The 15371-nt window shown below is 41.6% G+C and overlaps 2 protein-coding genes across 3 annotated transcripts in view; both read left to right on the top strand.

Annotated features, from left to right (window-relative positions):
• Window positions 1–4155: 4155 nt before the first annotated feature.
• bud23 (BUD23 rRNA methyltransferase and ribosome maturation factor) lies at window positions 4156–9815 on the top strand. Its single transcript, XM_023819407.2, has 12 exons — window positions 4156–4342; window positions 4764–4801; window positions 5114–5209; window positions 5361–5443; window positions 5588–5684; window positions 5761–5857; window positions 6163–6213; window positions 6983–7068; window positions 7189–7234; window positions 7897–7958; window positions 8408–8497; window positions 9511–9815. Exons 1-12 carry the CDS (start codon window positions 4295–4297, stop codon window positions 9563–9565), a joined length of 849 nt encoding a protein of 282 aa, XP_023675175.1. The 5' UTR covers window positions 4156–4294; the 3' UTR covers window positions 9566–9815.
• Window positions 9816–10663: 848 nt separating this feature from the next.
• The window catches only part of LOC111847865 (syntaxin-1A), a 74925-nt gene continuing 70217 nt past the window's right edge, over window positions 10664–15371 (top strand). Inside the window, exon 1 of one of the 2 annotated variants that reach the window (XM_023819450.2) lies at window positions 10664–10904. In XM_023819450.2, the coding sequence (XP_023675218.1) occupies window positions 10875–10904 (30 nt within the window). In that variant the 5' untranslated portion in view covers window positions 10664–10874. The remainder of the gene's footprint in view (window positions 10905–15371) is intronic. The other variant, XM_023819451.2, reaches the window with a different exon arrangement.

Genomic DNA, 15371 nt, shown 5'->3' with positions numbered 1-15371 from the left:
TCCTTGACTGAAAGACTCATCCAGCTGTTTCACATTAGCATTAGTGACACATGCACGATTATAGGAGACTGTCCAATCAGCACACAGCAAGAACTCAGTGCTCAAGTGAATTCCAGGTCCTTTTAATTGAAATGGTAATTTACAATTCCTGTCCTAGCTCAGAGTGTGCTCCCTGTTATGGATTATCTGGTCACCCTAGTCTGCAAAGCGCTTTGGGTGTCTTGAAAAGCGCTATATAAATGTAACTTTCACGCATTCTCCTTAACTTTCCGTCTCTGTTGCCCACCTCTTTCTTCTTCCACACTTGTTGCTGGTGTCAGTGTAACTCCTTCTCCCACTGGTGATCCTAGAAGGAGGTATCAAAGTTAGATTAGGGCTTACTGCTCGTCCTCGGCATGCGAGAGGATGGGGAGGATTTCTGTCGGTCTGTAGCAGGCGAGCTGAATCCTCTCCTGTCTGAGAGTCAGCCTGCGTCAGAACATCGCAGTTATACTGTACGCAGAATCCGGTTACCCCGAATTATGTATGCCTCCCTGATCTCCAAGGAGTGCTGCTTGGCTTCCGACTTGCGCCCCCTCCTGTCCGGGTGGTAGACTAACATCTGTCTGTAATAAGAGGTTTTTATCTGCCTTTGTGTTACACTGGGGGAAACGTAGCAGATGCTTTCATGCACAGTTTCACTTTCATGCAGAAGTATATCTGGGGTACTGGTCTTCTTATTCCTGATGTGTGTCCCAGTAGCCAGCCAAACACGCACCAGATCGTCATGATCATCCTGTAGGATCCATCGCTTCTCCATCTTTCCTGCACTTCTAAATGATCTTCTCTGCCAGCCTCTTATTCTGCTGATTTTGAGCCCTTTTCCATTCTAGTTATTTCCAAATAAAGACGTGTCTTTGGTACAAATTTAACTGATAAGGCCTCCATTTGGCCGCTGTCAGAAACGAAGGATCTCTGATGATCCGGTTTCAGTTTTCTGAAAGCTCACTGTGGCTATGGCGGAGTTTCGGTGGATCATCTCCCAGCTTAATGGAACGCAAGTGCAAACTTTCAGGCAGTCGGCACCTGTAGGACTACGTCGGGATGGACAAAACCCCCCATTACATTAGCAGGTATTAAAACTGGTGGACAAAAGGGTGGATAACTTACAGTTTCTTCTGAATGGGTCTTTAATTTTCAACTACTCTTTACTGGGGGGCCCCGCTATTTGGGCCCCCAACCCAGATCAGTCCAATTATGTTCCATATTTTTTAGGGTAAGTCCTAACTTTCCCCCCTTTAAGGTGCCCCTGCTTCATACCTTCTGTAATCTTACAGGTCTTAGACCTTAGATACGCGGCTCATTTTAACTCTCTGTTTGAGTCCAGTGGTCAGCAGAGTCATTTCAATGTCACCGTTGGGCCCCTGAGAAAGGCCCTTAACCCCAGATGCTCCAGTGACTGGCTCACCCAACTTTCTCGATTGTATGTCTGATCAATAAATACAATTTTTAATGTATAAAGAACCTCAGCTAACTGATCTGATAACATCAATATACAGTATGTTCAGCAGTAGACTCCTGTGTGGCGTGTTACATGCCTCTGTCCTATTCTGGCAGGTCAGCCCTGTTAGTAAATGTTTATACATGCATGGATTTAAAGCCTTTTACTCTTTGAATTCATTTATACCTGCAATGTTATATCCATGCTAGTCAAGACCTGTGTTTGTCATGTAACAATGAAACACGACATGGCCAAAATTATATGGATATTTAAATATCACACCCATATTTCCTTGTTGAACATCTCATTCCAAATCCACAGGAATTAAGATGCCTGCTCGAATGTTATACCACTGTAATCCTCGCAGTGTAAGAGTCAAGATGTGACTGGGATCCTCTGAGGATACTCTAACTAATAGCATGTGACATATTTATTGATTATGTTTCAGGATATGGTTTTAGTTTGGTTTGTGTTGATTTTGCACATGTGCCGTTACATGCAAAGCATTTTCAGATTTTTCCTTCTGTTTTACATCGATCTGTTTAGTCCATCACCCATGACCCAGCCGCTCTGAGGTATCAATGCAGGAGCCAGAGCCATTATTTCTTCCTGATCCTGAACAGTAAAACATAAGAATTCATTTTATTCATGTTTAAGTGCGTAACTAAGTGCAAAAACGCTGCGAACATCGTTATCCATTGTGTTCACCAGTGTCGGTTCGAGTCCACCTTAGTCGAGCCTGAGTCAAGACCGTATCTTTAACAAACTGAATCTGAGTCAAGACCATATCTTTAACAAACTGAATCTGAGTCAAGATCGCATCTTCAACAAATCAAGTCTGAGTCAATACCGAGTCCAACAGGGGGCGAGTCTAGGATGAGAGTCCATTACTGGAGCCGGGCAGCCAAGATTGAGTTTCAGGCTGAGTTTGGAAAAAATAAGTTCAATTTTAGACCATGAATCTGAATTCAAAAACTATAAAATGAACACTAAACAAACACCTCACATTTGTACATTACATTGTACATAATTTAAGAAATAAAAAACTCAAAAATAAATTATTTGTCAAACACAAAGGTGACACACTTCCACACTCCTTCGGTACTGTGTCTCTTCGGAGAATCCTTGGGTTCCGCTGGTATGACTTTGTGTCGAATGAGCGGTTACTAGAGGAGTCCCAAAGGAGGCACATTACCTGCATTGTGAGGGAGCGTCAGTTACAGCATTACGGCCATGTGGCACGTTTCCCTGAGGGTGATCCGGCTCGCAGGATCCTCATTGCTTAGGACCCCAGCAGCTGGACCAGGCCAAGGGGACGCCCACGTGACACCTGGCTGAGGCAGATGGATGGCCATTTCCGGAGGGTGGGACTGGACCGTGTGTCTGCTTGGGGGATTACTGGCTGGGATCCCGAGGAATTTCGCCGTGTGGTGGGTGCGGCAACGCGCTGCATCAGCGTATGCTCCCCAACCTGACCTGACCTGTAGAAATTATTAATTTCAGTGTAATGTGACTGTATGCTGCTGAACTCACTTCAAATTGGTTCTGGAAACAGAGAATATACATAAAACAACACAGAAGTTTCTTTCAAAGGCTTTATTAATTTAGCAAACCTTTTTATTAAACGTTTTGCAGTTTTCTTAAAATAGGGTGACCAGATAATCCATGTCAGGAAGGACACTTCGAGCTACTTTGGGTTTTACAAACTACTTTCAAACTGAAAGGCTCCTGTGCTCGTCTAAATAGTTCAGCTCTTCTTGTGCTTTGACTGGTTTGTTTCCTTGACTGAAAGACTCATCCAGCTGTTTCACATTAGCATTAGTGACACATGCATGATTATAGGAGACTGACCAATCAGCTCACAGCATGAACTCAGTGCTCAAGTGAAATCCAGCTGGCAGGTCCTTTTAATTGAAATGGTAATTTACAATTCCTGTCCTCGCTCAGAGTGTCGTCCCTGACATGGATTATCTGGTCATCCTATCTTAAAATGACTGTACACACAATGTAGATAAACTGCATTCACAATGTTAAATGGCAATGTTGGTGGGCAGTGGTGGCTTGATGGTTAGGGAAGTGCACTTGTAATTGAAAGATTACACGTTCGAATCCCCGACCAGCAAGGCACCACTGAGGTACCCTGAGCAAAGTACCGCCCCCAAGCACTGCTCCCCGGGCGCTGAATTAGCTGCCCCCTGCTATGTCACGAAAGTCACATATGGGTTAAATGCAGAGGACACATTTCGTTGTTGCGTACTGTGTGATGACAATGACCACTGATCTCCAAAAATTCCAGACGTATAGTGTACGATATATGTACGTGATAGCCTGATAGGGACTCTCATTTGAGAAATCGCATAGGACACCGCGGCGGTTTATTCCTTGTTTCAAGTACAACACGCTGCTATTGAATTTTTCGAATGTATTTGTCTGGCGATCTAATCGCCACAGAAAGAATGGCAATCACTCCCATTATATTCGACAGAAGCCAGAAATTTCTACGGCCGATATCCTCAAAACTCGGCAACTCCCAGCAGAACAACCTAGATGGATAAATAGCAGTAAAGCATATCCATATCTGAAACATATATTTTTTCCAGTTTTGGGGTGAGCTGCCCCTTTAAAATGTTTGTACATGCGCGGTACAGACTGGTCATTGACAAAATGTGAAAAGGTGCGCATGTGTGTTGTAGTATTACAACTTTTGAAAAAAATGCGTCGCTTGAATATGTCGTCACCATAGCAGTCCATGTGGTTTTACAGTGTCGTTTATGCGTTTTCTTTAAAAACTAAAATCTCCAGCAAAGAAACAAAATGTCTTCAAATTCTCGTAGACCAGAACATACGGCACCTCCAGAGGTGGTAAGTAATATTGTCAAAATGAAGCTCGGTAGTAATAACCAGCTAGAGATATTAAAACCTACCTCGCGTATTTTGGTCTTCGTTTGTAGTTGCATTTATTTCAAGGAAACTTATCGTGTTTAATACCATATTAAACACGATTGTCACTTTGTCTGTTTAGTTGCATCAATTGCACTAATAGTTTCTACATCGCAAAGACCGCCAGGACATTTATGTTGAATGCTGTATCTAATCCATAAGTATAAACAATTGAAGCAAATATGGAAATCCTACAAAAACCAAAAAAATATTTGCATGTATGAGTCTTCCGCTTATACTGGCGACGAATTGTTCCCTGACTTACAATGTCACAGTTCAAATTTGTTGATTTGTACAATATAATTTCGATCATAGCTGGTCATTCTTATTCTTCATTCCGTAGTTCTACAACGAAGAAGAGGCCAGAAAATACTCTCAGAAGTTTGTAAATGTTAATTTTCATCTGAATAATGTCTTGTTCTTATTGACTTATCTGCATATTACGTTACGTAACATCTGTACTTCTGAAAATGTATTTTGGCATAAATGTAAGTTTCTCTTAGGCAGTATGAATTAACTGATTCTTATTATGGCAAACGACTAAGTCCCAAAATGTTCTTATAGCTATAATCTTAAATAAGACCACTAATCTGTTTGCAAGCTTAATAAAGGTTTCATTTGTCGAATATTAGTGTCATTGATGAGAAAATCTCGCCATATTCCAGCAAATTGTCTTGTGTGTTTTGATGGCAGCTCTCGCATGATAGAGATTCAGAGTCAAATGTCCGAGAGGGCTGTGGAGCTCCTGAATCTGCCAGAAGATCAGCCATGCTTTCTGCTAGATGTTGGGTATGGTGTGTATTCTCTGTCTGTCTGTCTCTCTCTCTCTCTCTCTCTCTCTCTCTCTCTCTCTCTCTCTCAAAATTTGCGATTGTTGCATGATCATCCATGACGGATTTATTTTTATTCATCCTCGGCTGTTGAAATGTACCATTTCCAGATGTGGTTCGGGGTTGAGTGGGGACTACCTTTCTGAAGAAGGCCACTTCTGGCTGGGGGTGGACATCAGCACAGCTATGCTGGGTTGGTATCTTTAACCACAATTATCACTTTCACATCATCCATAAATCACTTGTCAATTTGTCGATTTTACTGTGACTTAGTCATTTCAATATTAAAAGGAAAATAAATATGCTTGTAAAGAAAATTAAACCTTCTCCTTTCTAGATGTTGCTTTGGACAGAGAGGTTGAAGGTGACCTTATTTTGGGCGATATGGGGCATGGCATGCCCTTTAGACCTGGCACGTTTGATGGCTGTATAAGGTAATTGACTTGTACTTGAACTTTGATCTTTGGCTCTTGTACTGTAGATACATGTATTTGTTTTCTTCTACTGCAGCATCTCTGCCCTGCAGTGGCTCTGCAATGCAGACAAAAAGTCATACAGCCCCCCCAAAAGACTCTACACGTTCTTCAGCACCCTTTACTCCTCATTGGTAATTGCCATGCATTTATTAAGCAGTGTTATAGATCAAAATGGGAGAATTAATGAAAGTTTTAGTCCTGAAAGATGTGTAGAGCTGGAAATTACAATGTCAATTATGCAGCATTTAAACATTTACAAATTTTGCAAGTGTTTAGTTCTCCGTAACAGTGGTATAACCGTTTTTTTCATCAACTTCTTGTGTGATGAGATATGAACAGTCGCATCTCACATTAATCCTGAACAGATCTGGCTACACTTTGGACTCTTCCAGACAGTTGTTGAGAATGTATGTGGGTGTATGTGTGTCTGTTTTAGGCCCGCGGTGCTCGAGCCATCTTTCAGATCTACCCAGAAAACTCTGAACAGGTGAGTGATTCTCTGCTCTGATGTTTCCCGCTGGAGCTGAACTCTGATTGGCAGCTTATGGTTTGCAGTTGGCTTGTTCTTTCTGTTGTTTTGTATATTATTAATCAGCAGGTTTGTAATTTCCCGATTTCCTAACTTGGCCATGTAGTCTATACTAATTGACATATTTTTAGTTTGTTGAATGAGACTTTAGTATTTGCTGAATGTAGCCAACTTAAAATTAAATTCATTCAGCATTTCTTTGAGTGCATCCCTTTTATGCAAATATTTGGGGGTGTTGTGATTATTAGTGTAACTTGAAAGTTTGTTAAACCAAGTAGGGCTGCTTGATTATGACAAAAATCATAATCAATTATTTTGGTCAATATTGAGATCACGATTATTTAACTTGATTACTCATTGACTTTGGAAATATTACGCATTTATTGAACTTAAACTTGTGTTTTTGCAGTGGATTTCCTTGAACTTTAAATATAATTCAACTGAGAAACAAACAAAAAGGGGCTGGAAAGGGGAGCGTTATTACACCAGACAAAACGGGAGCATCACTGCAAAATGAAATGCGGCACAATAATCGTTTTGTCTTGATTATTATGTTTTGATAATCATTAGAAGCCAAAATCATAATTGAAATTAAAATTCAATCAATTGCCCAGCCCTAAAACCAGGTGGATAATGGCAACGTTTGAACTCTTTCAGGACTGACTTCTGAGAAAATGGCTGTATACTTGCCCGATATGCTAACAATCCCTTCGCTTTCGTAATGCAGCTGGAACTGATCACAGCCCAGGCCATGAAGGCTGGTTTCACTGGGGGCATGGTGGTGGATTACCCTAACAGCACCAAGGCCAAGAAGTGAGTCTGTCCGTATCTTGCCTCCACCGTCGTTTGGAGGTGTAATCAGTCTGGACACTTGTCTGATGGAGTCATCGCTGTGTCTCGTCTGTGATATTTCGGCTTCCCTTGTGCCCGCAGGCTCTTCCTCTGCCTGTTTGCTGGAGTTTCTGGGGTGTTGCCCAAGGTACTGCTTTCCCTCCAGCTATCAGAGAGCTGGGACGCCGTCAAAACTTAAGCTGGGAGTCGATGGGAGAGATGGCGGGAGGCCGGGTGAAGCGGTTGTACGACTTGGAGATCGTGATTTCGCCGAGTTTTGATGTGTCCCTCGGTCAACAAGGGATGGGCCTGCGTTTCACTTTAACCAATCAGTGTTCATCGTATGATGTCACCGCGTCGTTCCATTTTGTTCTCATTAACAAACTCAAGGATTCCAGCCATCCAGTAACCAGGCCAGCATCAGTGCGTGGCTCAGTGGGCTAAGCCTCTGTGCCTGTAATCGGAAGGTCACTGGTTCAAGGCTTGTTATTGCTAATATTATTATTATTATTATTAACATCGTAAAATAGACACGCCATTACATTGTTCTGTGCAGCCTTTGCAAATATGCATGTTCCTATGTTTTGTATTCCGTAACAAAAGGCATACACAACAAATGGGTACTTTACAAATCTATGCATCTTGCCGCTTAGCAGAAGACACTGGTTCTAATTAATGCGGTGATGTCATACAATGAAGAATGTGATTGGTTAAAGAAGTGAAATGCAAGCCCCTCCCTTGTTGATCCAGGGACGCGTTGAACTCTGCAAAATCAACACGTGCTGTACGTCTGCATTCTTTTTGTTCCAGGGCCTGGGATCTGAGACCTTGGACCGAGGTGCTTCCAATCAGGTCCAGTACTCTGGACAGAGGTAAAACACAGCACTCATGCCTTGCCCCTAATGTGGACTGTCTGGTAGGGAGCAAAAATGTGGACCGTCTATGGGTTCCTGAGGACTGAGTTGGGAAACACTGATTTATTAAGATGATTGCATTTTAATTTCGACATAATTTGAAAACATTTTTAAGGATATTGAAATCCTCATTTCTTAACTCAAGAAAAAGAAAATCTATTTATGGGAGGTATGAATTAACATGAAATGTATGAATAATTATTTGTTAAATAGACTTCTGTGTATTTGTTAGAGGAGATGGAATTTAAAGTCCCTTTTATTTCTAATTTGTGTAAAATTACATGTGTTTTTTTTTCTGATACAGTTCACTTAATTTATGTTTAATTATTCTCTGGCCCAGGAAATAGCATTTCAGCTTGCATCAGAGTAATAAGTATTCCAAGCCAGATCTGTCCTTTTCCGTCAAGGTGTCGCTACAAAAATATGAAGGGGAAATCTGCAAAGAAGGGCAAGGACTGGATCCTGGAGAAGAAGGAGAGGAGGCGGCGGCAGGGCCGGTATGTCCCCTCGCGGCGCTCGCTGTGTGCAAGGTCACTGATACAATATCGATGCAAGCAGATGTCACAGGGATTTAGGTAAAAGGCAGCAGCATGTCTGTGACAACCAGGTGTTTATCCTGCTCACGGTGATCCATTGTGTTTGTCTCCTTTGTCCTATGTACAGTCTTAAGTGGTGAATTTTTCATTGAGCTTTTGAATTGATTTCTGTAGCTTAAAATCTTGGGTAAGGTTTTGTATATATGCCACAATGGGCCTGCAGCCTATCCCAGGCAAGGAGGGGACAAGGCAGTACACACAGACACACGCACACACGCACACACGCACACACACACACACACACACACACACACACAGACACAGACACACGCACACACACAGACACACACACACAGTCTTTGTGGGGACTCTCCATTCATTTCCATGGGCATAACCCTAAACCTAGCCAAGATAACTATGACCCAGCCCTAACCTTAATGTTAAGTAACCAAACGAAATGCAAGACTTTTTAGGTGTTTTGATTGCATTAACAAATTTTTTATCAAATTGAGTTTTCCCTGGTGGGGATCATAAAAATGTTTTTTATATATATATGAATGCATACATACATACATACATACATACACACACACACACACACACACACACACACACACACACACACACAGAACTTATATTCCTATCGTTGTGGGGACACTCTCTTAATTTCTACAGGCATAACCCTTAACCATCCCTAACCATAAATAACCAAATGAAATACAGAACTTGTAGCTTTTTTAGAAACCAACATACATGCACAGACGCGCACAGACGCACAGTTGTGAAGCAAAGATGCTTATTGCCAAACCACATGCAGCCTTTGGTCCATAGAGGGACCTCTTTAAAACACACATCTGAAACTCCCCCATTTTTCCAGGATCAAGGAAACATTGAGTTGAATAGACACTTCAGGCTTTTGTCTCTGGAGAAAGACTGACATTTTAAAATTGCATGTCTGTGTTTCCCTTGTCCAGCGAGGTTCGTGCTGATACAAAGTACACCGGCCGCAAGAGGAAACCGCGCTTTTAGCTGTGGAGATTGGAGCTGTGTGGAAGCTGCGTGACCCACTTACTGCGAGAGGGAGAGACAAAACGCAGAGGAGAGCTTTGGAAGTGGGCACGCTTTCGGACAGTGTACTTGCAGGAACGCCATGGAAGCTCTCCTGTGCGGAACACGGGACTAGAATCCACTCATTTGCATGACATATATCATGCATGTTGAAGCTGAATTCTGTGTTCATTTAAAAACAGGTCCTATTAAAAGAGCTTTTTATCCTGCATTGATGTTTTTTCTCCTCCTTATGTGTAATTTTATTGATCGTAACATGGGTATATGTGATTCAACAAGCTGTTCTTTACAGTTCTCATGCTTATTTATCCAACTTTCTTTGCCTGTAATGCACTCTTTCTGCCTCATCTATGTTGTGTTTAATTGGATCGTATGAAGGTCTTCCTCATTGTGACATACCATCTGTAGAATTCTTAGCAAATACCGGCTTCTTTTGTCAGAGGCTGTGTAATCTAAAATTAAATTGCATTGAACAGCAAGACATCAGTGGTGAGACCTGAAACCTCATGTCTCTCAGGTTTGATGTTCAATTCTCATCTGTAACTGTTCGCGAAGAACATTGTCCTTCCATTTGGTGTCATGTGTGCGACCAACTGTCTCTCTCTCCCTCCAATATAAATGTAGAGTTCCATGGTGAAAATAATTGTTTTGAGCGGTTAAAAAAAAGTTTCAAAGTACAGTATAAATTTCCTCTGAGCAGCTAGTAGGCGCTCATACCAGCAGAGGTCGCCATCGTTTACAAGTTTCCCAACAGTTACCAAAATAAGTATTAAATTATGTTAAAAACCTGATTTTCGTATTTTTTATGTAGTTGGTATAAGACACTGCACCTTATATCACGTTGTCTCGTTTTACTCCATGGAGTCGGGCTCTAATGACGGACTATACACGCCCCTAAGATCTGGCCTTCGTTTCCCTGTCATTATAGGCAATATTAATCGCAATCTAAGTCCACGTGACTCCTACGATATATATCTTACTTATCATTATCTATGTGGTCGAAGGTGATAAAAGTTTAATACTGAAGCAGCCTTTTTATTTCCGATCGTGCCGCCTTTCGTTCTTTACAGCGAGAATGAAAATGGAAAAATGACGCTCTTGCTGGATGGAGCGTGAGGCGCGCTCCCGCCGCTTCTACACCCCTTGCGCGCCGCCGCACCTTAGTGATTTGACGAAAAGGAAATAAGAGAAGGCGAGTGGAGATTACGGTTAGCATCATCTTTCTGCTAGAAGGGACCAGGCAAACTGCCGCACAAGTCATATCTGCACCATGAAGGACCGCACGCAGGAGCTCCGAGCTGTAAGTTGCACCGGATTAATCCGATTTTAAGTTTTGAGCGCAGCTGAAGCAAACGGTGGTTTGCTGTTACCAGGATCGCTTCTGAATGCACCCCGTGTAATATTTAGACAAATGCATCAGCTACACCTGTTTTCCAAAGGGGAGATGCAGATAATCCAACAGATGTGTCCGGTTTTTTTGTTTTGTAATCCGCATACGCTTTATTCCTCAACTTTTGTAAAACGGGTAGTTTTTAATTCTATTTTTCATGTTTATAAACATTTCGCTCGGTGTTTTATCTTTTCGGGGGTTAATTAGGTTCGGTGGCTGAAACCATATGGAAAGGGAGTATTGTAGATGTATCTGTGTCTCCGGTTGATAAAACATCAATTGTTATTCATCTACAGTGACACGACAGTGATTACTAACTATGTATCATTCTGCAAGTGCGACAACCTTTTTCTTTTGTATTATTTTGATTTTTGACGTCGCTGCTGATTCCTTGATTCATATTCAAAAGAACAACCTGCATGAGTGAGAGTGTGAGCGCTATTTTAAAGCCCGATTTGCCCAGGTACTTTCGCGGTTATTAATTTTTTAAGACATAGTGGCAGACTGAACGTTTAAGGCGTCGGCTCGTTATGTCCATCTAAATAGTAACTTGGCACATATATTGGAAAAATGGTCACTGGGGGGTTTCCCGTAAGATTTTGAGTCATGTACATGTTTATCACCTGATCCTAACGATTGTCGTGTATAGCAACACGCGAAGGCAATTTAACAAATACACGCATGGCTTTTTATCGCACTAATATACCAATGTGCTGATTTTTTTTATCAAAATCGAGTCAGGGCTAACCCAAGATAGTCAACTCTTGAATAACCATCAGCAACTATATTTGAGATTGTAATATACGACTATTAAGTGCAGCAATATCCTTGTTTCGTCATGGCATGCCTGGTGTTTTCTTAAAAAATCCGTTTACGGTTATTACGACGAGTACAAATAAGTTTCACTTATGGTAACGATGTAAATAGCTATTACAAAGGCTTTTCTTCAGTGATTAATATGAATTTTCATTATTCGCTGATCATAAAATAAGTATCTCGTTTAGGAGAATGACTTGTAATATATATGTATTAAATGCGTGACTGAAATTGTGCGATGACTTCTTGCATTTAATAACTGAATGCTAAACGGGTGACATGCCTAATCTGCCTGAAACAATACTAAAATCACATTCGGATTCATCCTTCTGTAAACCCGTGGCCTCCCCCGATCGGAGGTTGTAATTAATTCCCAGAGGCGCGCTGATCGTTTCCTGAGGCCTTTCCCTAATGTACCCGTCAGCTCCATCTCACTCCAGCTGAACCATTGGTGGGTACTGGAGGAAAACGTCATATCGGCTTTCCTGGGTCTTCACAATGTTCTGGTTGCTTAGTTTCTCACTTATTATCATACAAATGAAGGGTGATTAAAAAAACATAATCCTAGTTGGCTTATTAGAAAATTAATAAAGGTCCACAATGAAAAAATGGAGTGGCTTCATATTAATCTTCTGGTCAGGATAGGAATATTAATAAATTCCAGTTTTTTTTTTTGCACTCTAATGATATATGTTCCATCTTTACTGCATGCCATATATTGACTGTTTGAATTATGCCTGCAGGCTCACTCTGGATCCCAGCCCCCCCCCCCCCCCCCTCCCCATACCCTAGTGCACCATCTGGGACCCCCCACCAAGGAGGGCTGTTGATGGACACACCTAGGAGGTCACATGTGGGACCTTTAGATTACTCAGTGAGTCAGACCATTATGACCAGATTCAGCGCAGAGGGCTGTTTGGACGGGGACAGTGTGCAGTGTTGCTTGATGTGTGTGTATGACTGGCAGTTACCTGGGTGTGGTGATGGGTGACCAGACCCTCGTAATGGCGACATTAAGCCGCGCTGAACTTGCCGTCTGGCAGGTACGAGACAGATGGATGGAGCAGTCATTTTCGTTTGGTTATGTCTGCGAGCTGAGTCATTTTTCACAGGCTCTGATATTGATATCTGTGGCCTGGCGGTTATTACTGTTTAAGAATCGACTTACACAGGTTTAGAAAATGTACAGATGCCGTGTGGAGCACTGGAAAGTAACGGGGGCTGTAAAGACTTCTGGTTGAGGATGATGGAAATCTCTGCTCATCCTATTCAGATGCAGTACCTGTAGATACATAAGAAATCCCACAAATGAATGAACGCAAAAAAGTGAAATATGCTGTATAATGAACATCATTATACGTACCTTACATAAGCCTGCTTTACTCATCCAAACATCTTCATAAAATATGAGAAATTGGAGATGCTTCTAGTTTAAATCTCCAGTGGGTATATCTGTACTGGTGAATGAAATGCTAAAGTGGCATTTGCTCAATTAAGTAAATAGCCGTAGGCACTGGGAAAGTGAATGATTGTACAGATTATGTCCTCTCTGGCATTAAGGGAAGTGTGGTAGGCAGCTACATACTATTCTAGGTGACATTATTGTTAAACAGACTTTGTCCAGAATGAATTGTACACGTTCCAGTGTATTTTTAGCATCTTACCCACTTATACAGATGGATATTTTACGGAACAAATTCAACTTCAGCGTTTTTCCTCAGGGTACAACAGTGGAGTTCTACATGGGATTTCTTAAGGAACTGGTCCACACCTTTGAAAATATATATATATATATATATATATATATATATATATATATATATATATATATATATATATATATATATATATATATATATATATATATATATATATATATATATATATTTTTTTTTTTTTTTTTTTACTTGCTGGGTTGCTGACATAGTGCCAGAGATAAGAGGTTTATCGTGGATGGAATTGCAAAATGGAACACCTAGTCTTTGTAAGTCTTTGCATTAATAATGTAGCTGTTGTAACTCTAAGCGGAGGCTGGATTCCATGCAGTCTGGCTTTCATTTCCTATCCATTTTGCATTTATCCCGCCGTGATCGACTTCAAAGTCAACTTCAAAACCAAATACATGAGTAACTAGTGTGGGAAGATATTCCTTTCTAAGAAATGATAATTCTCTCTTGCTTGCAGAATATTCACAAAGAAATTTTGCGAGAAATGTAAAGCTCATTGTCGTTAGATACTGTATTGGGAATGAGTTCCTGTGATTTTATATATATTTCTCCCCATCATCTCATATCCTCCTGAGACCCAAGGAAAAAAGCGTTCTTCAATTTTAGATTATTTGTCTTTGGAGGAAATGACATCTTACAATTTAGATTTTTTCAAATTTATTTTTATTTTTAATTTCACAGCATGTCCTCTTTAGTGTACAACAGGAATAAATACGTTTCCTAACATCAGTGAAAAGATGCAAAAACAAAATGTCCATTACAATGGACATAAATGAATGGGTAGGATCTCAGGAGGATATAACTCTGTTTGCAGGTCAACTGCTTCATCGAAGACGATGCAGTTCCCTCCGGCGTAAAAGAAAAGCCTGCAGATATTTCTCCCTTCCAGGACCTGAGTTGACCGCATGCGTTTGTTTCAGTCTAGGTACTCATTTTGTACGATGACCTAAAGGGTACGACTGTATAAAAATGAACATGCTGCAGGTGGGAAAGTTAAGGACGGAAGGATTGTACAGCACTAAGGGTTCCTTGCAAGGTGCTGAGCAGATGCTCTGCCATTTCCTCCCACGGTTTTACAAGGTTATTGGCTATTATCCGGGGACTTGTAATGTCCCAAACAGCCCTTTTTTATTGAAATATTTGATTAAAATATGCCAGATTGGTCTAGCTCACAAGGACCTTAGCGCCCATAAATGACCAACGTGGTTTTATTGCCCTTGTGTTGTCGCTTGCTGGCTACCGTTGAGCCGTCCCAAGCTACAGTTTGTCCGTTCAGCATGTAGGCGTGTGAGCGACAAGGCCCAAGCCATCTGAGGTGTCCTCCAGCTGATGCGTCTAGTGGTCGGCCGCATCTTTGAAGCACTTTCTGGGGTTTGCACTCCCCTTCTCTGGAATTCCCTGTACATCATCTTCCCCCTGATCCAATTACTTTTTTTCCAGCCCCCGCCTTTGTAGGGGCGTTCCCTCAGGCGGCTGATGACCAACACAAGGCTAGAGTTGGGAGTAATTAGCCCTAGACATGTGCAGTTCGCTATCCGAATGGATCAAGCATATGGTTTTCCGTTGGTTTCCAGTTGGTTTCGTGCTCAGCAGCCACAGGAGGCAGAACCTGCTAGCATTCATGCTCATGGTGGAGAAGGTCATCAGGATCAGTGCTGTGCCGCTGGGCCCAGCTGCTGTAGAAGCACGGCGGTTCCCGTCTGAGTCTGGGCCACCGCCATGTTTGGAAAATCCCACCCCATATTTTTTTTAACAGATGTTATTCGCTCCCTAGTACTCCTCTCGAATTCTCTTTGAAGGATCAAGGTAGTACAAAGTGCTTTTAAAAGGTGGA

Source organism: Paramormyrops kingsleyae, chromosome 18 (genome assembly GCF_048594095.1).
Source record: "Paramormyrops kingsleyae isolate MSU_618 chromosome 18, PKINGS_0.4, whole genome shotgun sequence".
In the NCBI taxonomy this organism is placed as follows: Eukaryota; Metazoa; Chordata; class Actinopteri; order Osteoglossiformes; family Mormyridae; genus Paramormyrops; species Paramormyrops kingsleyae.
This window is presented reverse-complemented; position numbering and strand designations above follow the sequence as displayed.

Excerpts from the sequence above, each read along its gene's own strand:
- bud23 (XM_023819407.2), top strand. The coding sequence starts at position 4,295 with ATGTCTTCAAATTCTCGTAGACCAGAACATACGGCACCTCCAGAGGTG. Across the intron at positions 5,210-5,360 it reads TGCTTTCTGCTAGATGTTGG|ATGTGGTTCGGGGTTGAGTG; the intron begins GTATGGTGTGTA and ends TACCATTTCCAG. Across the intron at positions 5,444-5,587 it reads CATCAGCACAGCTATGCTGG|ATGTTGCTTTGGACAGAGAG; the intron begins GTTGGTATCTTT and ends TCTCCTTTCTAG.